At 39.8% G+C, this 27,485-nt stretch overlaps 1 protein-coding gene across 2 annotated transcripts in view; it reads right to left on the bottom strand.

Annotated features, from left to right (window-relative positions):
- The window catches only part of ahcyl2b (adenosylhomocysteinase like 2b), a 34,797-nt gene extending 8,000 nt beyond the window's left edge, over nucleotides 1-26,797 (bottom strand). Inside the window, exons 1-9 of one of the 2 annotated variants that reach the window (XM_046872943.1) lie at nucleotides 26,325-26,797; nucleotides 2,859-2,967; nucleotides 2,455-2,598; nucleotides 2,013-2,113; nucleotides 1,832-1,934; nucleotides 1,653-1,747; nucleotides 1,438-1,544; nucleotides 610-726; nucleotides 399-462 (exon numbers count right to left, since the gene is read on the bottom strand). In XM_046872943.1, the coding sequence (XP_046728899.1) occupies nucleotides 399-462; nucleotides 610-726; nucleotides 1,438-1,544; nucleotides 1,653-1,747; nucleotides 1,832-1,934; nucleotides 2,013-2,113; nucleotides 2,455-2,598; nucleotides 2,859-2,967; nucleotides 26,325-26,639 (1,155 nt within the window). In that variant the 5' untranslated portion in view covers nucleotides 26,640-26,797. Of the gene's footprint in view, nucleotides 1-398; nucleotides 463-609; nucleotides 727-1,437; nucleotides 1,545-1,652; nucleotides 1,748-1,831; nucleotides 1,935-2,012; nucleotides 2,114-2,454; nucleotides 2,599-2,858; nucleotides 2,971-26,324 lie in introns of both variants that reach the window. The other variant, XM_046872942.1, reaches the window with a different exon arrangement.
- Between the last annotated feature and the right edge of the window lie 688 nt (nucleotides 26,798-27,485).

The following is a 27,485-nucleotide window of genomic DNA, read 5'->3' as shown; positions in this document are numbered from 1 at the left end:
TGGGGAGTAACTCGATATTGTAATGCGTTACTTTTAAAAGTAACGTTGCCCAACACTGCTGATGTAGGTGGAGGAGGCCAATTCATCCCAAAGGTGTTCACTAAGGTTGAGGTCAAAGTTCTATTGCACACCACTCAGATGTTCCACTCTAACCCCTGTAAACCATATTTTCATGGAGCTGGCTTTGTGCAAACATATTTGGGTCTCTTAGTTTTAAGTAAAGGGAAAACATCCAAAGGCATCCTATGCAGTTTGGTGCCTCTGACTTTGTGTGAACAGTCTGAAGAAGAACCACATAGGCTGGAAAAGTCTCAATACTTTTTTCCATTTTGAGTATATAATATAATGTGCAGATATATAATGCCAGAAGATGTCAGTGGGTTGTGGTTGGCGCTCACCTCTCCGTAACCACACACCACCACTTGTTTACCTCCAAACATCACATCTGTGGTCCTCTTTAGACTAAAGGAACACACAAAGGAATACAAATATCAGATATGGAAATGATCAATAGATGTATAATGCATTATTAGTAAGAGAACAAATGTTTAAATATTATTAGAAACATTGATTATTTAAATGTTTTCCAGCCAGAATCCATTGACTTACCCATCCAGAATGGACTCACGGCAGCAGTAGAGGTTGTCAAATTTTTGCTTGGTGACAGAGTCATTGACATTCATAGCAGGTACACACAATTTGCCAGCCTTTGACAGTTGGTACAGCCTAGAGATAAGGAAAAAACAGAAAACTATATTTACACATGCTAACTACAGCATGTCGCTTCGTGAACCAAACAATCTCTGGAGTGTAAATAATGTTTAACTAAGGTTTAACTAGGCAAAAACAGCAATTATGTTACAACACTGTGATTGCTACCAGACCACAGACATTCTGTCAAAATTATAGGTTTATACGGTCTCATTATTTTCTGCTTTATTTTTTACACCTGGAAACAAACCACTGTGTCATGTGAGAATAAGCTGAGCAACCTAATAAATGGTGATTGTTGTGTAATCGGTCTTTCTGAATGTTTGTACACAATGCATAATAAAAAAATACATTAAAATATGTTGATTGTAACATAATGGCATAAAAAGCTGTAATCTTGCCAGTGCAAAGTGCTTATGTGGTTCTTTTTACATAATCAGAAGAAAAGAGAAATGTAAGAAGACCTATGTCTAAAACAGTACAAAGCTTCAGGAAACAGTAGAACTCTAATCTCAAATTTCAAAAACCTCAGTCCTCTATAACCTTATCAGTAATAGTACATTATGTACTGTACAACAAGTATAGCTATTCCTGTTTCCAACCACTAGATGGTAGACACAGTTTTCCAGCAGGGGACCACTGACACTGAAGGACACCACCAGTAAGACTTTGAAGCAAAAGTACAAAGAAAATAAGATTTTCATTTAATTTCAAATAACTGCTCACCTGTGAACTCCAGTCACACTTTCCTCGACAATGCCTTTGATCTTCTTGAACATGTTGGGGTATTTCTTATAGATCCAGTGTGTCAGATCTCCACCATCATCCAGAATCTGAAGCAGATTTGACAAATGAACAGTTTGGAGGCTTTATAATCAGAGGAAATAGTCTATAAAAGCCGGTATACAGGTAAGCAGACAACCTGCAGGTTCCCCTCTCACCATGTTGGGTTGCCAACCCTCAACGTTCACACAGCGATCGATGCACCACCAGAAATCATCCTCAGACTCACCTTTCCAGGCAAACACAGAGAAGCCTGCCAAAGAGATGACAAAGTCAGAGAGAATGGCAAAACAACACACAGCTGAATGTGAAAATAAAGGGCCCAGAGTACACTGACCTCCTTCAGCCAGGGCAGCTGCCACCTCATTCTGGGTGGAATAGATGTTACAGGCAGCCCATCTGCACTGAGCACCCAATGCAGACAGAGTCTCCATCAGCACCTGAAAATATGCAAACATAAAGGACTTCAAATATCAAAAGGTGTATACACTTGTGGTTAAAAGGTACAGACTACTTACAGCAGTCTGAGCAGTGATGTGAGTGCAGCCCACGACTTTAGCTCCAGCCAGGGGCTTTTCTCCCTGAGCTCTTTTCCTCAGAGCCATGAGAGCAGGCATCTCTGCAGAGCAACACACACAGTTATATATTAGGAGTAATGAACGAAACATGTCAGCATAGTTGCTACTTGGTTGTGCTTTTAACCAATAAATGAGAAATACAGAGAGGAGAGTGGATTATGAGTGAGCAGAAAACTCTGGTTATTGGGGGTGAAGTAGGAAACACCATGTGGTCTGTCAGTGCACACTGAACATATGGGCCCCTCAGCAGCCCAGGAAGAGCACAGCATGTACCACTCCACCCACAGACACATGCACATAAAAGCATATATAATAATATATATAAATAATAACCACCAGCTTAGATGCTGTTGAATATAATTCGGACTATAGTGGTTTATACCTTGCTCAGCAATTTCGATCTCTCTGCGACCAAACTCGGCCTGCTTGATGTTTTTGATGCAGAAATCTCCATTGCCTTTGGAGTTCTTCTGCTGCTTGTCTCGAGGTGATGTCTCATCATCTGAGCTATCAGTGTAGGAGGCAGCTGGTGAGAAAAGGAACAGTGCATGATCCAAAAATCCACTTAGACTACAAATGGTCTGTAATGAGAGTGTGTTTTTCCTCTAATTGTTATCCTGTTCTCTCAGAGATCAACCTGAAGATCTGACAAAACGCTTTCCCCTAAACTGAGACCAACACACAAGCCAGATCTCCTGAGACACCCCTGGCCATGCTACTCCAAAATTATGAAAGTCAGCTATATGTAATGGCTGAATAAGTGTGTGTCGGTGTATGATTTTGTACCTGAGCTGTAGCTGTCTGTAGACGACTGAGAGATGGAGCGAGACAGAGAGCGGCGTCCGATCTTGGTGGGCCGTTTGTTAAACTCCTGCTTCTGGTCTGCAAACTGGATCTGCTGCACAGTGTAGAAGAGGAGAAAGAATATAACTATAAATAGTTTTATAATAACCTTGTACTAAAATATTAGAAATGTATTTACTAATAAACTATTTAAGAACATCCAAGCAAAAATCAAAACCAAACAAAAACAAACAGCTGTACACTAAGACTCTAAAAGTCAAGCTCTCCGAGTTGAATGCTGGCCATTCACAGTGCTCTAATCAATCAAATCTTTTGTTATATAAAAAAAAAAAACAAAGAAAAAAGATAAAGGAATAAGTCATTGACCCCATCTTTATCTTTCTTACACATAAAAAAAACGTTCCCCTGCTTAATCACTTGCACAGTAAAAGCCTGTTGCCACAACCCTCCATAGTTCTACATTCACAAAATTTAGCAAGGCCTCTTCTCCAAAACCCTACCCTCTGACCAATCAACAGTGCAGGGCCGGGAAGTAGAACCGACCCTGGCTTCTGCAGGCAGAAAAACTTGCCTTAAGGCTTTGCAAAAGCAGTGATAATGTTCCCCATGAGGCGGGTGTCTGTTGGATGTGTGGGTAAACTGATGTTACTATTCATGGCATGGCAGCTGGCAGGAAGAGAGCGGCATCTATGTTGTGAGAGGATTAAAGTACAGCATACAGAGATAGTGCCACTGTTTATGACATTATCTGAATGAACAACGGCCCTCAAATCATTCTGCTCCATCAAGTGATATTAAAAATGGCAGTCTTACTCTAGTCTTATGACGCAAATGATACGTAACATTAATGATTATCCACTGTAATCATCAACAACAAATAAAGAATAACCGTGTGCATACTGATATGACAAGTTCTGTACTCGAGGTCATTTTTCTGCATATCTGGCTAAAGAAAATATGCTCCGGATTAACGATTAACTCCGTGCTGCTTATTTGAGGCACACTTTACTGGAGGTGTCTTCTTATATTCCAATAGCCTTAAAGCCTTAAATGTTTAGTCTGCAAGTGCACACTCGTCTAAAATAGACTTCCGTTGGATGAAGCAATGGTTTGTGCTAGATACTCATGATCTGCTAACTACTACTGTGAACATGGCAGTCAGGAAACTGTTAACCCTTCCTGAACCGTCCGTTCCTTTAACAACCGTACGAAACTAAACCTGGAAAACGTCTGGAAATGTCAGATACTGCATCACCAGTGATAATGACATGATCATGATCTTGCCCCATTTTGCCAAAATACTTATGTAACCCATAATATAAAGGAAAACAGGAAAAACTTTGGGTTAGCTGGCAAAAGGTCTCAGCCCATGTTGAAGCCCACACAGCGTGACACATACTGCATACAGCCATGACTCACACACACGGTCTCTCGGTCTCACACGCATGCATGCAGAAAACCTTGGATTTTATTTATGCTTCATGAAAAAGGGATCTTGACTCACCAAGTGAGATGTGTAACACAACAGCTTTAATTAAACACACGGAACCGTGACTCACATGGAGAGAAAGGCCACTCTGAGCCACTCATATGTCACTTTTCATTGTCAATGTTTCACAAAATGCTAACTCGCGCTACCGCATGAACATTAACATGGCCTCAAAGGAACAAGGTTAGGCAAGTTTGTTTTTCATTCATCTTCTAGAACCGCTTTATCCTCGTCAGGGGCATGACATGAAACAGGAGACAGGAGAGTGATAAAGCACTATTTAATTATACACACACCATACAAAAAGACACTAGCATGGCTTTCCCACACACAAGTACATACAACAAACATTTCATTAGGAAATTCCCCATAGCAAGAAACAAATGAATGCATTAGGACCCAGACTGGCTTATACAAACAGCAGATCAGTTGTGCCAACACAACAATGAGACCGGAGACATTTTCCAAGCTGCAGCCTACAATTACATATCAAATCCACCACCTATCATCACAATGAACGCATGTAATATGTTCTCTGCTAGTGTTAAACTCTCACCAGCTCGATCTGGCAGTTAGCCATTAACACTGCTGACACTACAGGGTTTACAGAGGTCAGCGCAGCTTTGAGAGACTTGACTGAAAGTACACATGAGCATTTGTCTGCCTGCTTTTCCCACAGGTACTTTTCCATCCTGAGGTCTGAACCCCACCCAGCAAGCTGATCCCCTTACCTTTTCCACGAGAGACTCGCTATGTTCTCCATCCTTATTTTTCAACATGATAAGGGGATAGAAACTGAAATAAGAACAGAGCGACAAACCCAGTTCAGCCTGGCAACTTCTACCCGATTCACTCGAGGCCAGTCCTGCCTGGTTCTGCTGCCCATCCTACACAATGCTCAATTGTTCATTTCTTATACCTCTCCAATCTGTCCTTTAATTGTTTAAAGCCTGGAAAGAACAGAGCGGTTTGAAATAAAGGTTAGCAGTGGCCTTATTTGGCTTTACCAATATTTTAATTAGGCCATAGTGTGTCCAAAGTATTAGTGTGCACACTGAGGATTTTTCAGGTAAGAGTTTCTGAGGTGATTATAGTATTTTCTTGCTTCCGGACAGTGGTCTTTGCCAAGGATACTTGCGTCCACTGCAGGCGTTCAACAAAGCATGCATTGTGCAAGAGCTTAAAGAGCAGGACATATGAGCAGGAGGTGGCAGGTCACGCTGCTTCAGCAACCGCGTTATAGGACCTCGGTGAAACATGAAATGCCAGGTGTCGCTTCAAAAGGATTGATTGTCTAGTTAAACGTCATCTTTTAACCAAGAGCTCTCCAATGCAGCCTTAGAGAGGAATGAGATTTCACCTTCAACCACAAGAGACACAAAAAGGTTGGAGTTTTACCATAGATTTCAATGAATGATTCACAAAAACATTAACTTGGGTACAATCTGTCCTGGTGTATGCTCTCCTGAGCACACAAGAAAAACAGAAAGAAAAAAACTTTAAGAAAGTTAAAGGTGGTTTCGACTCATTCATGAAGTATCAGCAGAAAAGTTGATTGCCATTTTAACATGGCTGAGTTTAAACACACCTGCTGAATCTGAACCATCTCAAAAGGAGATTAGACACCTAGCCAAATGATTAATCTTTCTTTGAGAAGCCTTGGCAGCATGTAAAGATAGAATCATGATCTTGCTAACAAACACATGCTAACGTCACATGACTCCCCATGTACAATAGAACAATTCCAAAGTATTTTTTTTTTTTTTTTTTTTTTTTTAAGATAGCAGCATATTGGTCTGCATATTAATATGGGAAAAGGAAAAGTTACAGAAAAAGTCTCCAACAACCATTTTGATTTTACTTTAAATGCCAAAACTGAGGCATTTTAATCTCTGATAATATGAGTGGATTTGGGATTATCAGAGAAAATCCCTATTAATGGCAACACAAGAAAGGTCATATGTTACTACAGAGGGACATATCCAGGCTTGAGCTGCACATCAAAGCACTAAAACAAAAAGATTGTCTTATGTAAAAGTGTGGCATGTGAGAGACAGACGGCAGAGGAAATGAACCTGCCAAAGCATACATAAGCCTAAAAACACCACTGAAGGGCTCAGAAGTATTGACTACAGAAATGCATTTTGCTCAGCAAATACAATTTGAGGAGCTAAAGACTGACTGCTGGGATCACGATTTCAAAGACTAACTTGAAGGCAACACTTTATATAGGATTCCAACAAACTGCTCTAAAGCTCCTAAGGCTTTATATGGTTGTTAAAGTGACCTATTTATTTAAATAAAACAAGAAGACACTGGAAAAGCACGGGTTTTAAAGGTCTTACTTCAAAGGACTGCCCTTTTTAGTCCTGGTATTTGGCTTGTTTCCAAATCAATGGAGCAACGTGTTCAATCTTGGGTGGGGGTGGGTGGGGGTGTAGTTCAGTCCATTAAACCAGCTAAGAAGGAGAACCCCTGAGCCGGATCACCTAACAGTATATTTTGGTGGATATTTACATAAATATAGGCTCTTCCTATAGGGGCCACTGATTTAATGCAACAATCCACTCTCTCTGAGAAGAACAAGTTTCAACTGATGAAGCAAGATTATAAAAAGATGATTTACAACAGACACATAAAAAAAAAAAAAAAAAAATAGGCACATGGTAGAGTAACAAACATCAAGAAAAGTGCTATCTACCCTTCCTCACGTTTATGAGTTCATAGACATGATTGGTTACTACCACTGTGACTGAATTCACTTGATAAATTCCCAATCACTGTCGACTCCCAACATTAGGAGAAACACTTTTCTGCTGCGCCACTTAGGAGCCCACAATTCTGCAATGTGACGCCATTCAAATACTTCTTGGGCTTTTCAATTTTGCCTAAATAAACAAAAACCAAACTATTGATTAAATAAAGGCTACAGTGGGTTATGTACAAGGACGTTTCTTATTATAGTTCTATTGAAATGTTGGCTGGGCTTTGAGGGAAATTGGAGCTAATAAATATATTTTCAAAAAATACTGGGTTTACCATTGCTAGATCATCACTAGTGTGTTGATTGTGTAACGTAACCTTGAGAACCTATTCACACTGGAACAAAAGAATGTACTTCCTGAAAAAACACTTGAGATTGCTTATTGGCTTTCTGGTCACTAGTCTAAGCCTACATTTAATTTTTTATTTCATAATTTGCTGTTTTGTTCCCATTTGAAATTTTTACCATATAAATGTCAGTTTCAAAGCTCATCAGTTAAAACTGAAATGTTTCTGCAGAAATCATTGTAGCTAAATGTCAAAATCTAGATGACTACTGTCACTTATCAACCACTAATCATTCCCTTCTGAATGACCAATGAGTTCTCAGTGATCCAACCTCAGAATCTAGAAGGGTCACGTTTCATTGTGGAAAGCGTCAGTTTCCTAGAGTCCACAAGAATGAAGTTTACAGAGGTTCACATTACTAACAAAAGCTGCAAAGAACCTGGGAGAAAACAGTCCTTTGACTGTAAAGCAATCTCTTCAAACAAAAAATAGTTCCACGCTATTGCTTATGTTAGAGAATGTACACTATAGGCCATTTCAAGGATGTAAACAATAACAAACCATATGGGTCCATCCGGGTCCTAAAGCATTTCCGAGCGTATAACAGCACGCGCATTTACAAAAAAACCTATTGTTGTGTTCCATCATAACTTATTGCATACATCATTTTATACGTTTTGTATTGATTGTTAGATTAGTTGACGTGTTAACAGTGTGTGTGTGTGTGTGTGTGTGTGTGTGTGTGTGTGTGTGTGTGTGTGTGAGGGTTTGAATGCTTCATCTGAGCTGTGTGTGTGTTGTCACGAATAAACAAGATGCACGCAATTCAATGCTGGCTAATGCGTCTTTGTTTATTTCATTCATCATGTAGTGTTGGTTTTAAGATAAGTCAATATCCTCGAGTTGCTAGTCGGCATCCAGCCTAAACTGCTGTAATCCAAGCGTCACGTTGGGTCTTATTTTTCAGAAATCTAAAACACTTTCATTTCCGACAGCAATTTAGTTCCTGGTCTTCGAGAGCATGAACAATGTGGTCCTAGTTTTCATCATGATATATTTTAACAGCAAGGATGAATAGTTTTCGTAATATCCCTGGCGAAAGGCGCCATGTTATACACAATGTTTCGACTGTCTGCGTTAGTTAACCTGAAACGTCCACATCCTCTCATGAACGAATGGCTATTGAAATGGTCTATACATTCAGTACAGCTGAGGCCTCAGTAACACGTTAAGAGGTCAAACAACTCCCAATGTCACGCTGTGGTCAGAAATAATAAAGAGTACACATATGGTCCACATCTGATTATAGATATGGTGGGAATGTGAAAGAGAAACAGAGCGCTTTCCTAATGGAGCCACTCAAGTGACAAAAATAATAAGAACCTCTCACTTTTTCATCTTTTCATTATGAAGCATTTGTACTTGCCATCCTGAGCCTTAAATGACTCATTCAGCAGATAATAAGACACAGTTAACAGTTTGTGCTAGAACGTTCACTTCCACAATATTGGGAAGGTTACATAAGATACTTACAGCTTACTGAATCCTTCTGGGCAAGATTTCTGTTAAAATGGGGCGTTTTTGCAATTTAATAGCAACTATTAAATATTCTCTATTTTGATGTAGCACATGAGTAAAAAACTGTACAGATGTCTTTCCCTGGACATCTGAAACGAGCTGGTACAAAAAAAAGGTTTACACAAGCCAAATTACTGACTGGCTACGAACGTATATTTCATACTTGAGTTTTTCTGAATACTATGCTTGTTAATGATTCACGGACAATTGACAAACTGCCATCAAGTTATCATTTAGTGCACTACATTATTAAAGTGGAAAACATCCTGCCTTCGATTAGAAAGCATTAAAGAAAGTCATTTGTCTTCTCCTACACAATGTGATGCGGTGTAATTACTGTTCAGGAAATACAGCAATCACACAAAGTGGGAGAAGAAGCTGTGAGAAGAATGCAATGGGAAAAAAGAAAGTCCCAGTTAAAATAATAATGTGCGAAGATCAGAAATTATATTTACACACTGGAACACTAACATCCTTACTTTATTAAATAAATAAAAGTATGTCTATAGATCGATTTATTACTGTTCTTTAACGATAGCAATAATCAATCAGGAAAAAAAAAAATACTTTTTGCACACCTACTAGATGCATTTGTTGTCCTGCAACTGTTAAAACAGTCAAATTGGACAAGATAATAATGACTGCAATGCAATTAGTTTCTCGTTAATAAATCATACATCTTAAGACACTGGTATTTGTTCCATCGAGAACAAGATGACATTAGTACAGTTTTGACTAGCCTGGTCTTTCCAACAAATAAAGCATTAAAAGACCTTGAAGCAATGAACAAGGCTCGATCTTTGATACTGCCCCCCCCCATCCCCCCGCAGTCAAAAGACGTAGAAGGTGAGGTTTGATGAGTTCATGCTTAGTATCCATAAACAGAAGGCAGTCCAAAGGGCAGCAGTGGAAAAAGCAAAGCGGCACAACCTCATACTGTCATAACACCTTTAGTACATTCGATATCGCACTAACGTCTTTGGAAAATGAAGAAATCAAATGAAGCAATATAGCGTTGGGTTAAATGTGTTGTACAAAATGTGTGTGTAAAGTAATCCCTCCACGTGAAGTGTGTTCTTGGTCAGCTGCAGGGTAGGAGGGTGCCACGTAGGTCGATAAAAAAACTTTTATGCGGAGCCATCCGATACGATTCCCTGCCATTAATAAAACAAACTTCCTCTCTCTTCTGCTGAGGGATGCCTCTTGATGCTGAGCATCAGCTGTGCTTTTTTGGGGGGAAGACAGTAATGTCAATAAGAGCCTTCTCAATGCAGTACTGCAGGACTTTCAACAGGGTCTCAAATCAACAGGAACATAAACACTGCTGATAAAGAGTACATACTATTAAAACTAGAATTGGTTAACTACATACAAAACTGAGAATCTGAAGCGAGCAGTTGGATAACTGTTAGGCAGCTTTTTATTAGCTGGGACTGGGAAACTGGTCAGGGTTTAAATGGTGTCTAACGGAGTTTTTCCTTGCCACCATCACCACTGGCTTGTTCATTAGCGACAAACTTACAATTATAAGGAACAAACGTATACATTCTTTATTACCACTTTATCCATGCAAAGCTGCTTTGAGACAATGTCCACTGTTCAAAGCTCTATACAAATAACTTAAAAACTGTTCCGAAGCATTCGGGCCGCCACATAAAGACATAAGCCATCAGGCTCCTCAATACACAGAACTGAAATGGAACGAACGAACGCACGCACGCACTCACTCAAATGTGTGTTACCGAACTGTACAACCTGAACTTAACACACACATTACTCATCTCAATCCATTCCACCATAATTTATTTATTATTATTTATACTTGACCGCATTACACTGTTTACATGCTGTCTTTTGCACCTCTTGACTGCTCCTGTTTTTTGCACTGCATTGTGTCTGTTTATATTCACTCCCAGTTATAGTTTTTACAGTTCTCCTCGCACAGTACTGTATAATCAAAGTATACAGTAGGTTTACTGGTCGGCGCCATCTTGGGTTTTGTGTCTTGTCTTGTCTGTCTGCACTGTTTTTCATCTGCACTGTTTGCAGTCGATGCACTTTACATATCTTGTGTTGTGTTGTAGCTCTATGTTGTTGTTTAGTGTAGCACCAGGGTTCCGGAGGAACGTTGTCTCGTTTTTACTGTGTACCACTGTGTATAGTAAAAATTAAAATAAAAGCCTCTTGACTTCATCTGTATCTCCTGTCAGACAAACTTAACACTCCGAATAAAGTGAACATCAGCACACATGATTTAACATAGAGGCCTTGTTATGGTGGGGTGGAGCCAATTTAAGGCCGAAAAAAAAAAGTAAAATAAACCTTCTATTGGGGTTGTATGGTTTCTAACTGTGCTTCCAGAGCTCAAAACTTTCTAAAACACACTTAAACCATCACATTTCATTTTTCAGTACCTCAGTAACTCAGGACAGAACAGAACTCAGGACTCAGTAACAGAAACTCCAAATCAAAAGTATATATCAATCTACTCTGGTCAGCATCACAGGACAAACACCATACTTTGCCTAGAGCAGTGCGTCAGCTTCAATAAAACTCTAAGTGCACGCAGGTGGCTATAAACCTGTTCCTGTGAGCCAGTTTTAAAAACCTTTGCAGATGTAGCCCGTGTCGAGAGGTGGTCATTGTCTTGAGGCTTGTGGATAAAAGCTTCTATTTATGTGCCAGATGGTGTCCCTCTGAGGCTCTGAGTAAGCGCTGAGTGAGAGAGTGATGTTTCTCCGAGTCTGGATAGGGGCCTGACCCAGCATTAAACACGTCTTCTTATGAGGTATGCTGCATGTGCAGTAGTGATGAGTGGCGAAAAAAGTGGCAACCAGTTCATGCACAGGAATCACACAATAGATCCTACAGAGACTTTAGTGGCTCCAGAACAGTGTGGTGATCATTTACAAAGCTGTGAATAGATTGTGCTGTGATATTAAAATTAATGTATGGCCTATTTCCCCCAGTAGAAACTTGGGCTAGATAGAAATGGGAAGAAGAGAAAAATAAATAAAAAATCTTAACTTTATAAAAAAAAATAAATAAATAAAAAAAAGAATCAGCCTTCATATTTTTTTCCATCCCACAAAAACTCGACTTTAGAAAAGGCCATGTCCATGAACAAGTCTGTGGCGTTGGAAGTTTAAACCCAATCTGAAGAATATTTGTGATTTATGCATTCTTTGTTCTTCTGAAGGAACCCAGATTTTTTTTTCTCCCCAAAAAAGAGTACATGTTTGTTCTATACACGGTGCTCTCATCTAATATTGGCACCTGTGTCAATTTGTTTAATAGTGAAATCTGTTTAAAATACACAACGATTGAGTCTTTGGGTAGGACAATGATTTCAAACATATATAAAAAAATCAACACAGGGAAAAAAATTTACTGAGCACAAATTAAAAAGGTCCTACCATGGCCATCCCAGTCCACTGACTTGAACCCCATAGAAAACCTGTGAGGTGAACTAAAGCGAAGAGACCACCAGCATTGATCTCGAAATTTAAAGGATCAGGAGAGATTCTGTATAACGGGATGGTCTCAGATCCCATGCCAAGTTTTTCCAACTCTTTCGGCATTACAGGAGAAAACTCAGAGCTGTTTACTTGGCAGAGGGAGGTGGCACAAGGATTTGATTTAAAGCGTGCCAACTGGGGATGCACCGAATTTTTGTACCCCGAAAATCTTTGGGCCGAAAATGGCATATTGGGTTTTGGCCTAAAGAAAGAAAAAAATGGGCCAAAAATACAAACCGGAAAGATGCGCCCTTAACCGCACTGTACGGCTTTTTCTTGGTTTTATTTTGAAATGATCGCAAACTTTGGCAACTTTTTGAGTAGTACGGAGAAGGACGATTCGCTGTGGTGACCCCTAAAGGGGAGCAGCCAAAAGAAGAAGAAGAATTGCTCAAGTTACTCGAGGAATCGTTTCAGCCCAATGCAACGGTTCATTAAGCACCTCGGCTCGGTTTCAATTTCAATACCGTTAAGGAGAAGAAATGGCAAAACAAATTCCTTGTCGTTTTTTTATTAACATTGTATTATTGTTTGTGAACAACAGTTTACATTAAAAAAATTTATAAAATGCCTGGTTTAAATAAAAAAGATTTAGATATAAAAATATATTTCAATAAATCAAATTAATGCCATATACTTTTTAATTATATTGATTAAATTGAGTAATCGATTAAACAGACACATTAAATTAATTACATACAATTTAAGAAATGAAAAAATGCAATTAAATAGTTTACATTTGTTAGGTTCGTTACATTTGAGTAATACATGTGTATATAAATGTGTGTTTATGTTTAATATAAAACTTTCTAAAGATATGTCCTACTTACTATGTTCTACTTATTTCGACATACTTTAACAAATGTCTTCATTCTTCCATCCTTCATTCATTCACTCAATTGTCATGTGAAATATGGTGATATGTGGTCAGGATTAGACAGTCCTTTCAGTTAGACTGTCGTAAAAACTTTGACAACGACAGGAAGTGCAAGTGATTTCGTGCATGAGCAAAACAAAATTGTGTTTGAGTGAGTAGTCACAGTGACTTTGCACTCAAAGTGTGAGTCGGAGACTAAACAAACTTGAGTTTCGCCACTTAACATCTTCGTGAGAAAACACATGTAAAGAGAATTGCATTGTACACACGTGCTCTGTAATGAAAGCCAGACGAGAAGAAAGATTAAGTTCGGTACAAATTTGTGTACCGTTACACCCCTATCGGCATATATGTGCCAACTTGCAAATAATCTATATTGACAATATTAGTGGAGGGCACTGTATTTATCTAGTGACGTTAAACCAATGGTATATCTCAACCGATGGTAAAACAAAGCCATATAAAGTTTAGAGACAAGCTACCATTTCCCTTGTAATTACCACATTAAATGATGCCAAAATGATCTGCTGATAAACCAGAATTCAAAAGTCCTTTATACAGCTGCCAGAATGTGGAAAGATACTCAGCACATATTACGCAACTGTTGTGGTTTAAATTGGTACTCCACCCAAGATCAACCAAGTTCATGAACAAAGTGAATTCGGTCTTGGAGCAGCCCTACGTGGCAAAGTGTTTTTGAAACATGACTTTTTTCAGGTATTAGATAAAAGAGGGCGAAACATCTTCCAAGAATGAAAAGGCTAATGCTTAAAAAAAAATGCCAAAGAATCTTGTGGGGACATGAGATACGAGTCAGGGCATGAAACAGGAAGCCTTGTGTGTTTATTTATCCATGGCGAAGGATTTTTAGAAAGATGAGAACCAGGTATTACGTTACACTACAGCCACATTAACTGCTTCAGGTAATCATTAAAAGGTCTGGGCTTTAGTTTGGGCTGGAAATGACGTCTACATCGTGATCAATTAACACTGCAATTTGATTGACACAATTTCATTATGGGATACAGTATTAAAGAAAACTAAAATCCAAATTACAAACAGACTGCTTGAATAAGTTACAAATGAACATTTCAAGTGGTGGATTGAAAGTTTAACTAGGAATGAGTTTAAATGTTTCATCTGAAGATCTGAATAATAGTAATAAGGATTTTCTCACTACAATTCAATAAAAATCCAAAGTGCACAGAATTGATTTGATGCAGTAAACTGTGTGAGGGGTGAGGAGGTGTGACGGCTGGCTGCGGGTTATGAGGATTTTGCGCTTGGCTCGCTGTGGTTGGTCTGCATCACTTTAGATTAGCTGCAGGTCTGAATGCGATTCAACAGATGCTGCTGGTTTGTGAAAATATACCTCAAAATAGGATATGTACAAACATCTTACCCAGCCACCCACTGTGGTCTGACTCAGTGGTTGAGCTTTGAAGGGTAAACATCAAATAGGGTCAAATTCAAGACTAATTAACCCAATTACACTCTCAAATTCTGACTCAGAAAGTTTAAAGTGTGTCCTCAACATCGAGCTCTGCAAACAATGCACATAAAGTCACTTCTTATACACGTTTCTAGTAGATCAATCACAACAAACAACAGCTCGTCACATCTAGAACTCTGATCATACAGTTTGTTACAAGAAACTGAATACATTATAAACCCATGATCGATAATGTTAACTTTTTTGCCAACAAAACATGCTTTCATGAAGGTGTCCATGAGATAATTTCTCGCTTTGTAGCTCGAACCAGCTAAGCTTGAAACTCCCACTTTATTGTTCAAGGAGAAAGCAGCACAACTCTAGTTAGTTAGGACTTTGCATGCTTAACTTGGCTAGTTACATGTGCTGGGAGTTAAATCACAACCAGGCAAAAAAAAAACCTATGTGAAAATTTCTCTCGAGTATGTAATGGGAAGCAGCAGCTGCAGCGATTCATCAGGCAAACCGAACATATAACTCCTTCTCAAGCAAAAGACAGACGTCCTGCACAAATTACAACTATATTACTTTAAAAACATACAAGAAACATAAAGACTTTGTGGTTGGCACAGAGCTCTGTAAAGAAATCATAAGCAAGCAATAGCTAATTTCACTTTTTCCTGCAGTCGGAAAAATTATGACCTCGTTATATTGAAAACTTAGAGCTGAAGTTATAGTTAAATACAGGTTTGCCTGAGCATGTGGAGATGTAATATAATAATATAATACTGAAAATAGAGTGCAGAGCTATAATAAGTTAAACCCACTGTTGGCGTGAAGGTCATATTTAGTCTAGTTGGTTTAGGATAGCACGTTTTTAAATAATTTGTCTGTCTATATGTCGCACAACATGTGGGAATGAAAAGAGTTTGGCTACAGGCTGAAGAGAGTATTTTTTCCTGTAAAGAAAAGCCCAGAGCTTTGTAGCACCAGGCAGAGAGGAAACAGGCCAGACACGATAGTGGCTCTATTGTAAGAATTCTTTGTGACACAGCTTTTTTTTTTTTCCACTGAGGCATCGTCATGAGTGGCTACATTCCTCTGTGAACAATGCAACATGAAGTATAAATGAACACAAAGCAATATTAAATCAATATGCATCCATTTTGAGCATTATGTGTTAACTGTTGTAGTTAAATGTGTGAAGCAAATAGAAAGAAAAATGGTTGGAGCCAAATGAACAAAGTATATGAAAAGGCAGTAATTTTATAGCAAGCTACACCAATCTGCCATATCCAGTGATAATCAAAATAATGAATTTCACCTATCTTGTTAAAATGGCACTTGTCAAAGGGTAGTACATATTAGACAACAAGTGAACAGTCAGTTATTAAAGTTGATGTGCTGAAAACCGAGAAAATTTGAAATTTGAAGAATCAGAGCAACAATGCCAAACTGTAATGTAAGACATTTCCAATATATCATGACGGGGGCGTAAACCAAAAGCTAAATAAGCAACACGGAAATGAAGTCCAACTGTCTTTCCCAACAAAGGCTCAATAATCCTGCTGCATATGAAACACAACCGACTAGATATCAAAGGCCTATTGGCTTCATTTCACCTACTGGTCTTTTTATTCAGTTTTGAAGTATACTTGTGATGAAGAGCAAGTATGTCACAGAGCACGGCACTCACTCCGCTTATCAAGTCCAACAGTAGAGACGAAAGCCCTTGTGCACTGATCTGCTGTACGAGAGGAAATCTGGAAATTATTCAGATGAGCAAAGTACACACAATAATCCACCCAGGAACAAATAGGTTCTAACAATTAAGCCATAAAAATAATAGAAACCCATCTTCCTTTGCACAAGCCAACCTTTATAATGCAGCAATATGCGTCGAACCTAGTCATCATGCAGGTATCACGGCCCAGTGAACAAAATCACAGTCATTTCCTATTTCCAGGGTGGCATCTGTGGGATTCACTGCCAAGACCAGCTAGATGGGATTTTGACAGCAAAAAGCAAGGAATATATAAATATATGGTCCAGAGAATTGAAAGTAAACAAGGCTGACAATCTGCAAACGACAATTATCGCTTCATTTCAAATCCAATTAATGCAAAACATTCGTCCTATGAAGTAAATCATCAGCAGACATGAAGCCATGAATTTGCATTACATCACCTATTATCTTATAGATTTAACCCTACACACACACACACACACACACACACACACACATCCCTCATGTCTGTTTAATTTACATCGCATTTAGAGACCCACTCTCTCATACCTCGTATCTCAATACTAAAAAAAATTTATTTTCATTTTAGTGTATTATGAGGGGAACATCGTCATCAGAGCTGCTGCTGTTGTTCATTCTTAAGGTACAAGAAACGCGTTCGGCTTATCATCATCATCGGGTATCTAAATATCTCTAGATGTACAAATTGACTCTAAACATTTACTGCTATAGAGTACTATACAGCATCATGGCTAGGACTGAAGAAAAGAGATGGGAGAGATGTGAAATATACTGCCCAATCTAAAAGTGCTGGAACAGCAAGATCAATACTTTGGCCTAGGCTCACTGTGTTTCTATTTCAGCTTTCCTCAGAGTCACCTAACTTTACACCATGGTGATAAACGGTTCCTGTCCACATAGTAAAAAAATTCTTATGGGAAAATCATGTTGGAAACCACATGGGTGAAAAGTGGAATTTGGTGTGAGAACCAATGCAAAAATCCCTTTAAACCAATAAAAAAGTGTGGGCATTTGTGACATCATTACAACTGACATGTAGAAGAGCCTTTATCTGTCACGTATACATTACAGCACAGAAATAATAATAATAAAAAAAATCGAACTTTCACAATGGCTTGCCATTTATTAATACGACTCAAACCCTTGTAATTATATAAAAAAAAGGGCTAATATTTATGATGCCCCAATGGGTTTTCATTAAGACCACACAGGAGAAATCTAATTAATGCAGTTATTGTGAATGCTGATTGTTTACAGAAGCTCTGAGTCATTAGTGTTCACTGCAGGGTGGATGCTTATGACCTGAATGATCTGCAGTGTGCCACAGGAACGTGTGTACATTATATGGCACACAAGTCTGATCCTTTTCATTCAAACTGCTGAAACTAGGATTTCAATTAAAAATAAAGGCTACAGCTTCCTCAGTGTTAAAGGCACGGCCTTCAGTGTCCGACACTGCTTCATTCTTATTTTTTTCACCAGGCTATAAAAAGGTAAACATAAATACATCCTACCTAAAAAAAAAAACTTATTACAAACAGAAAACTAGGCTATTTTATCATTAAGGAGTATGCATTATGCTCTACAGCTTTCTGTAATACCTATTCTTAGTGGAACATGTACAAAACAGCAAAGAAAGAAACCATCTCTATGGGTGTGTCTAAAACATACAGTATCTCACAAAAGTAAGTACACCCCTCCCATTTCAGCAATCTTTTCAAGGGTCAAAACTATAGAACTGTACCTTGAATATATTTTAGTCAATGTGCAGCTTGTATAGCTGTACAGATTCACTGTCCTCTAAAAATAGCTCAACATACAGCCATTTTTGTCAAAATAACTGGCAAAACTGTTTCCAGGCAGTCGTCATCTTGGCGGTGTGTTTGGGGTCATTATTATGTTGTAATAAAAAAAACTGTTGTTTGGCCCAGTTTCTGAAGAGAGGGCATCATGTTCTGCTTCAGAATGTCACAGTACATGTTGGAATCCATGTTTCCCCTCAATGAACCACAGCTCCACAATACTAACAGCAATCTTGTGAGCCAGCTTCAGAAGAGGCTTCCTTCTGGAAAGGCAGCAATGCAAACCGACTTGTTGCAGTCTGCGGCGTATGGTCTGAGCACTGACAAGCGACACTTTGAAGGTTCGCTTCTGCGACCTCTGAAGCAATGCTGGCAGCACTCGTAGGTCTGTTTTTTGAAGCCAGCTTCTGCACCTGACGCACAGCATGAGGACTCAACTTCTTTCGTAGAACCTTGCGAGGTCTGTTCCGAGTGGAACCAGTCTAGGAAAAGCCTGTAAGCCCTATATGACCCTGGCCACTGTTTCGGGGTGTTACAGATCTTCTTATAGCCTCGGCCATCTCTGAGGATTTAAGAATTAGAAATGTTTCTCTCCACAGAGAGTCTTCACCATGTGTTGCCATGTTGAACCGCCAGTGGTCAGTATGAGAGAACTGTACCCAAAGCACCAAATTCTAACTGATACACAAATTTGTATGGTCCTGTCAAGCAGACAAAAACACGAACATGATGAATGGGGCATGTGGCTTTGCATGGTTAAGTGACAGAGCTGCTATCACTTAGGGTGTACTCACTTTTGTACCATCTATTTAGAAAATAATGGCTGTATGTTGCATTATTTTCAGACATACAAAAGCTGGACAACAGCTATGCTAAAATATATCAGTTTCATTTCTATAGTACAGTAGCAGGAAGACACTGGGACATGAGTTTGTGGACATCTGACCATAAGAAAGGTATGTGCTTTTTTTACTCCATATTTAATCCCCATTTGCTGGACAGCATGGGTATGGAGAAAACTATAGATCAGACATTAGTCTTCTTGTTTCTTAAAAATGCCAGTCACACCTGAACACAACATTAATACTTCACTCCTTTCAAACTTACACACCAGGGTCACTTATATCTGATGTAAATGAGAATCTTGATCCATTGCAAAGTCTTCTTCCACCTCATCCCCACTATCTTCACACTAAACCCTTTACCTTCTAAACCCTTGGATTATACCAAGTTTCCAACCCTGGCCCCAAAGTAGCCCAACCATTGAGATAATGGCATTTCAGTGCCATAGATTTTACAGTTGATTAGTCATTGACCTTACTAATAACAAAAAAACAAAACAAAAGAAACTCAAATGTAAAACAGGGGTCCTGGGGTCACGACTACACGAGGTCATTTCCTCTACATGAGGTTAAACGTTATACACCATGTACACCAAGTCTTCTGAAGTTCCTGTAAGACTGTATAACACCACCTCATTATAAAACACGCCATGTCGGGTTTTATTCCTTATGTATCATGTAAAACTCGCAGCAGGAAGAGATGCACGCTTTGTTGCGTCAAAAAATCTATTTGGAAGAAAACGCTCTTCCTACTATGCTGGTAAAAATAAATAATTCTTTGATTATAAGTCACTTGTTACTGACTGTTCATATGTTGCAGTTGTCCTAAATTATACAGAAGAAATTTTTAAATGTAGGGCTCTCAAAGCTCGACACCAAAACCCAACATTGGGAACAGCATTGACCAAAAGGATGAAATTCTATTATTAAATACAAGACACATCATCTGTATTCTTCTCTTTGCTCCACAAGCTTAATTTATAGTCTTGAAATAGTAAATAACTGTACAGCGAAAAAGAATTTAAAAAAAAAAAGGCAACACTCCCAAACAAAACAACAACTCGAATGAAGCGTGGGAGGAACATATTGTAGCATCGGAATGAAAACACCACAATGACATGCCTTCTTGACTACTGAACGGGCTGTTTTTCCCACACAATTGGAGTAATCTCCTGCTGTGAAAAGTTGACTGCAGTATCAAATGATGCTGAAACAATTATAAAACCCAAAGCACCCTGTTCACTTCCATCAGACGCTTCTGCAGAGCCACTGAATGTGTGATGTGGAGACATGGGCAGACACGGATTAGAGGAATCCATCGATGTAATAAACAAGTCCCCCAGTCCTTGTCCCAGGGATCAAGAACTCCATTATATAACACACATTTATCAAGCTGGATACTAAAGACGAGTTCAGAACATGCAGAATGCAACGACTAAGCTATCTGTTCCTCTGAAAAAGCTAGTGATGGGTCCAGTTTGTCGGTTATTGCACGCTGATGATAAGAGGGTGATTTCTGTGACTTTTGCCAACACCGCTACCCTGGAGGAGATTGTAATTTTCTTGGCTATGGAAAAGTCCAATCATTTTATTGCTTAACACCAAAGATCAAAGATTTCCTGGACTGTATTTGAGTCGGCTTGTTTGCTATATGACCCGCAATCATATTCTAGCTATAAATCTTTGGGTTGTAAGGTTATTAACAAGCCTCCTCAAACCCTTTAGCTGTGAAACCACGTTCAAACCTTTGTGATTTCTCGCAGGCAAGCAGCACAGAGGAACTTGAACAGAGAAAATGAACTCTTCCCGGGTACACAAGAGCTTCAGCACTGCCTTTACGCTGTTTTATCTTTCCAGACATTCACGCACATTAGTCTAAAAGGGGTAGCCCACACAATTATCATTTTCTCTGGTAGAAATGGTCTGAGCACCATGTCCAGTAAGACCAACCACTTTACCAGTAAATGACTTCTGTCGTCAGCAATCGGAACTCATTTACACACAAAGCTAAGTTTGCCCTCGCTGCGATTTCTCAAATACGACGCCGCTGCACTGGAACAAAACGAAGTGTGTCAAATTTTAAAAGAAGCTGTGCAAAACAATTTTCTTTAACCGAGACCAGAAAATGAAAAGTAACCCCTGGTAAGGAGAAAAAAAATACCCCAAATTGGATTTTGATGGAAAGTTAAGGATGGAGTCTCTTTCACACAATGGACCTCATTTATCAAAGTGGTAAATTCAACAAATCAGAAATCCTTCGCAGAAACCTGTTCCAGCATGATGATGCACCTGTGCACAAAGCCAGCTACGTAAAAATATGGTTTACTCAAATGCCATTTTCTGCCTTAACTTCGTGAACACAAAAACTCCACCTTTCAAAATAGACTCTAATATGTGGTTGTAGATCAGATGTTTATCCAAAAAGCGGCTGTGCAACATCAATGAGAATGCAGCTCTTTCACAAGGCTCATATCACCTTCGCCATAAATCATCATCGAGTGTCAGCAAAGCAGAATATGGTTTGATTTTATTGGCATTCCACTATATAACCTGGAAAATTGCTGTTTCTCCAGGACCATGGTGCAACACAATACAATGGCATGGTACACAAAACTATATTGCAAATAACACAACACTTTGAGACACATGCAAACAATAAAATAAATACACTGGTCGTCTAGACAGATCATGAGAAAAAGTGTTGAGTGTGGAAAAATCACTAGTGCAAAAAATGCTATAAACTGCTGATTGTAGCTGCAGTAACAAGAGAACCGTAACAGCAGTGTACCATATTAACAATTATACAGTTACACTATATGGACAATTTTATTTATTTATTTTTTAACTCTTATAATAACCTCCAGTCTTCTGGGAAGATGTTGCACAATATTTAGGAGTGTGTGTGTGTGGAGATTTGTGGTCATTCAGCTACAAAGGTGTTAGTGAAGTCAGATACCGAGTGAGGAGGCCTGGGGTGCAGTCAGCGTTCCAATTCATCTGAAAGGTGTTCAATAGGAATGAAGCCAAAGCTAAACAGCAGGCCACTCACTGATGTTCTTTTGTCCATACAGTTTTATGCATTAAGAAGAAACAGTACATTTTTGGAATCGATTCTAACAAACCTGAGGGTACATGAATCCCAACCCTCACCCTTCTGTCCACACTTAAATGCCAACAATTCTCTCTTAGGTGGATGCATTTAAAAAAATCCCATTTCGCATTATAAGGTGGACTGAGAAAACAAAAATTTTGTACAATGCCTATTTAGTGATTTGATAGTCATGTGATCTACTCATCTCAAAACAAACAAGATGGTGGAAAATGCTGTAGTGCAGCCATTTGTGAACGCTATTCGATTTGATATTATTGGTGAAGAATAATGACCGACCCCGCAAACATCCAGAACTAGATGGTTTGTACCAGTGCCAATTGGATCCCACTTCATGTGGAGTTTGGACATTGGACCTCCTTGAGTTTTTAAAGGCTCTGGCATGGAGAAGCTGGTGTTGGATTTATGATGATAGCAAATGTTAAGCCATTTTATGAGTTGCTCAGTAGCTCTTAGTTTTATAACCACAAATGACTGTAAAAGACTGTAGAAAGAACATTACTCATAATCTTACACTCCAGTGCTCATGTTCGTTCTCACTCTCCAGTGTTATTGTTTAAAGACTATAATCACACTTTTGATGTCACCCAAATGAGGATGGGTTCGCTTTTGATTTTGGTTCATCTCAAGGTCCTTCCTCATAACATCTAAGGGAGTTTTTCCTTGCCACAGTGGCCATGGCTGCTCATCAGGGATAAATGCACACCATTCACCTTAACTCTTAAAATTCTGTAAAGCTGCTTTGAGACAATGTCTGTTGTGAAAAGAGCAATAGAAATGACAATAAACATGACAATATAATAATAGCTTTGTCCAACCTTCAGGATGCATTCCCCCCCCCCAAACACATTGATTCAAATGGAACAAGCACATTAATGTCTGATGGAAATGACATGGGCTAAAGATTCTTACATTTTCATGCATGAAAAGTACAGGGATGCAAGTGTTTCCACACACTTTGCTGTGGATAAGAAACGTTTGAAAATGCCAGTGTACACTGAAAATCCAGCTTTCAAAACAATCCAAATGAATGCTTATGCAGCCTGGATGGAACCTCCTGAGACTGTGTAGTGTTCAAAACGACCACCTGTGAGTGTTTCAGGGCATGGCTGCATTCTCATAAAGACAATCATGAGTCACTGCACTTATGAAAGCAAACGGTCTAGGCGGACAAAGTCAATTTGCCATGTGAATAACATCACCAGGATCGCCATTTTTCACCTTAGAAATATTGCTAAAATTAGAAATATGATGTCGTTACAGGATGCAGAAAAACTAGTTCATGCTTTTGTTACATCGAGATTAAACTACTGTAATGCTTTACTGTCTGGGTGTTCGAGTACATAAATAAGCTGCCGTTAGTTCTGAATGCAGCAGCAAGAGCAGCACACTGGCTCCCAATTAAATCTCGCATTGATTATAAAATACTCTAACTGACGTATAAAGCACTTAACGGTCTCGCGCCGCAGTATCTGAGTGAACTTCTGCACCAATGTGATCCTCCATGCCTACTTAGATCAAAGGGTGCAGGCTATTTGTTGGTACCTCAAATAATGAAGACTACAGCAGGGGGCAGATATTTCTTTTATAAAGCCCCACATTTATGGAACAGCCTTCCAATCAGTGTTCAGGACTCAGACACAGTCTCGGTGTTCAAGTCGAGGCTGAAAACATTTATTTAGTATCTTTTATCAGTAGATTGGACTTCTTAGGTAAAGGAGCAGATCTGGAGGGATCATGGATACAGAGTGTTTGGTGAATAGGGATATTTGTATGTTGTCGTCCCCTCACTCTCACATGTTTACTCAGGTTTGTTGACAGTGGTGTGGTGGGCCGTCTCTTATCCTGGAGATCCCTCATGTCTGTGTTATGCTTTTAGTTATGCTGCAATAGCGAGTCTTGCCAGAGTCCGCAACAGCACAGGGTCTTTAACTTTCATACAACAATAAGGATACTTCATAATTCATATCCTTCTCTCCCAGTCACCTCTCTCTCTCTCTGTTGAGTTATATATGCTCCTGAGGTTCCAGTGACAATTGGAGGCCACTCTGTGAAGCAGAGTTTCTCATCAACGCCCTGGGGATCCGTGAAATTACGGAGTAAGAACAAGAACTCTGAGGATTTGGACTGTAGTTAATGTCAACTCAGGACTACAGTTTGCATCTGATCATCACTGCACACCTCAACATCGTTTAGCTGTAATAAATGAACATTCGGTGCCACCCAGATGAGTTCCTCTCAAGGTTTCTTCCTTATGCCATCTCAGGAGTTTTTCCTTGCCACCGGCTTGTTCATCAGGGACAAACTTACACTTATAAAGAACATCTAATTTATTTTTATCACCACATTAACTGTATAGCTGCGTTGAGACAATGTTCATTGTTAAAAGCGCTATACAAATAAAAATGTACTTTAAATTTGGGCAAATCCTGAATCTTAATCATGAAAAGAAGCTTTAAATGTGAATGGCGTCAAAGACAGCTACGTGCAATCATCTGATTTTAGAGGTAATAATTATTACACAGAAAAAAAAAAAAATGTCACTGTGTTTTTCTCATGAAAGGTTAATAAATTGGGGCTCGTCGATGGAGAATGTAAACGTTCCTGCAGGCAGGCACACGTAACGATCTGGATGACCTTGCTCTGACAGTGTGTAGGCTGATGCTGGAGAGACTCCCGTGGGAAGCAATTAAATGGTTCATATTTGTATTTATTATAATAATAATAATAATAATAATAATAATAATAATAAACGTGTATGTGCAAACGTGTTTGTGTGTTCGAGAAGCCTGTTGGAAACGACGAGAAAAGAAAAAGGTATGTTATTGATGATGTATATTCCAGGATTTATATTCAGCCATGTGTTTAAAACATATCTTCTCACATCACACCGTGCCCGAAATCCCACCAAGTGGATGATGTCACACACCTAATTGAATCACACCATGCCTGAAATACCACCAAGGCGATGGCGGCATGAATTATTAAATCACACCGTACCCAGAATCCGACTGACATCAAGCCTTATTGCATCATTTCCATTTCCCATTTTGGTGATGATGTCTGGACTCATTACATCACACCGTGCCCAAATCCCACCAAGGCAATAACGTCACGTCTTATTACATCACACCATGCAGGGATCCCACCGATGTGATGACGTCACGCCGCGTTGCATCACACCATGCCCGAAATCCCATCGAGGTGATGACGTCAACGGGAAGAACTTCAATGGAATTTGTGGAAAATCCACAATGATGGGAATAACGGAGCACACCAGAAGGTAATGGGGGGGTTTACGGTGCGCATGCGGCATGAATGACTTTCTACCTGTAGCGTTTCAGCGTTCAGAGCTCAAGTGTAGATACGATCTGATGCGAATCGAAACGAACCAGATCTCTGATTCGCCCTGAGGAGGAAGAGGAAAAGGAGGAAGAAAATGTGGAGATTTCATACAGAACACAAACCCCGGCGCAGTCACAGCGCACTGCGGACTAGCATGCTAGCGAGCTATGCTAACCCAGCTAAACTGAAACCGCAGTGAAGCGAACTGACTGCGGCATCAACATCCACCTAAACAGCTCACATTCACTACAGTATCGTTCACCTCGTGTTTATTAGTTCATGTAAAAGCTGTTGGTTTGATTTTTTATTGTGATTTATGAGAATATTTTCACTGAACTCCAGCGGGATCTGCATGCGTGCTAAGTTTCCCAGTTGGCGTTGAGAGTTAGCAGGTTGTGTTGAACTGGATGAAGTGTCCGGGTTTTTATTAGGTGAATATTAATCCGTTCCGATTAGTCATTTATTCGGAATAACTGTAATAAACCCTGACGGTGTAACGTACTGCGCCGTTGAGCGAGTCTTCGTCACACAATGACAAGCTAACAGGCTAAAGGAAAGCCAGGGGGTGAAGCGCTGTGTTGCAGAGGGACACAGGGGGGAAATGAGGGGGGACATGGAGCGGGTCCGCGCCGCTTACCTTTTTCATGCGCGGAGCCTCGGCGACTGTGCCGTCGCTGTTGATGAACGCCTCGCCGCCGTTTTGTTGCGGGTCCGGCCGCTTCATGGCGGACGCCTGAGGCATCTTGACGAGGTTCGGGCTCACAGGACTGGGGTCGCTCCTGACTCCGGGCTCCGAGCCGGGAGATGTGAGGGGAACGTTCGCCTCGCTGGTTACGAACGAGCCTTTCTCCTCCTTCTTCGGGAGAACAGCTGAGACGACGGGCAGGTCTTTCTTGGGGACGTCTTTAAGCTCGACCTCGGCCATTTTCGCTGCTACCACCTGAACTGACATCGCGGCGATACACGCACGGCTGTTTTACCGAACCGAGAGCTCCACACACAACCGGAAGCGAGGGGGCTGAGCGAACCGCCGCAAAGGATTGTGGTAGTTGTAGGGAATAACATGTGGCAGTGTCATTGAGGTACTTTAATACGACCTTCTGCCAAAGATTTATATGTTAAGTGTTTTATCCTGATTAGTCACAACGGATTCTGGGGACGCAGGAATACACCCCAAGATCTGTCTACAGTTCAGTAGAGTACACCATGCACAATACACCAATCAGACATCACATTATGACCACCTGCCTAATGTTGAGGCATGTGGTCATAATGTCATGGACGGTCCTGAAAACAGTCCTGGCATGTCGAGCATCAACAGCATTAACTTCTTCAGCAATTTGTTGGATCGGACCACACGGGTCAGCCTTCGCTCCCCACATGCATCAAGAAATGCTCTGACCCGGTTGTCTAGCAATCACAATTTGGCCCTGTCAAACTCGTTCAATTCCTTATGCATGCCCATTTTTCCTGCTTCTAACACGTTAACTTTGAGGACAAAATGTTTACTTGTAGTCGAATATATCTCACCCACTAACACGTGGCATGATGAAGAGATAATCAGTGTTATTCACTTTGAGTATGTTATAATGTCAATGTCATGCCTTGTCAGTGTATAGTAACAGTTTAGAAGCAAATAAACCGTAGAAACCGAGAGGAAACCTGTATGAACAGCTTATGAACATAGGTGTATGTAGGAGCACTGGGATGACAATGTGACCTGATACATGGCGTCGAAATTTTAATTCTTCGACATTCAATTTATATACAATACAACCCTCAGGTGGAAATCCACTAT

Source organism: Silurus meridionalis, chromosome 18, assembly GCF_014805685.1.
Source record: "Silurus meridionalis isolate SWU-2019-XX chromosome 18, ASM1480568v1, whole genome shotgun sequence".
NCBI classification, from domain to species: domain Eukaryota; kingdom Metazoa; phylum Chordata; class Actinopteri; order Siluriformes; family Siluridae; genus Silurus; species Silurus meridionalis.
The sequence above is the reverse complement of the archived record's forward strand: the minus strand, read 5'-3'. Positions and strand labels throughout refer to the sequence as shown.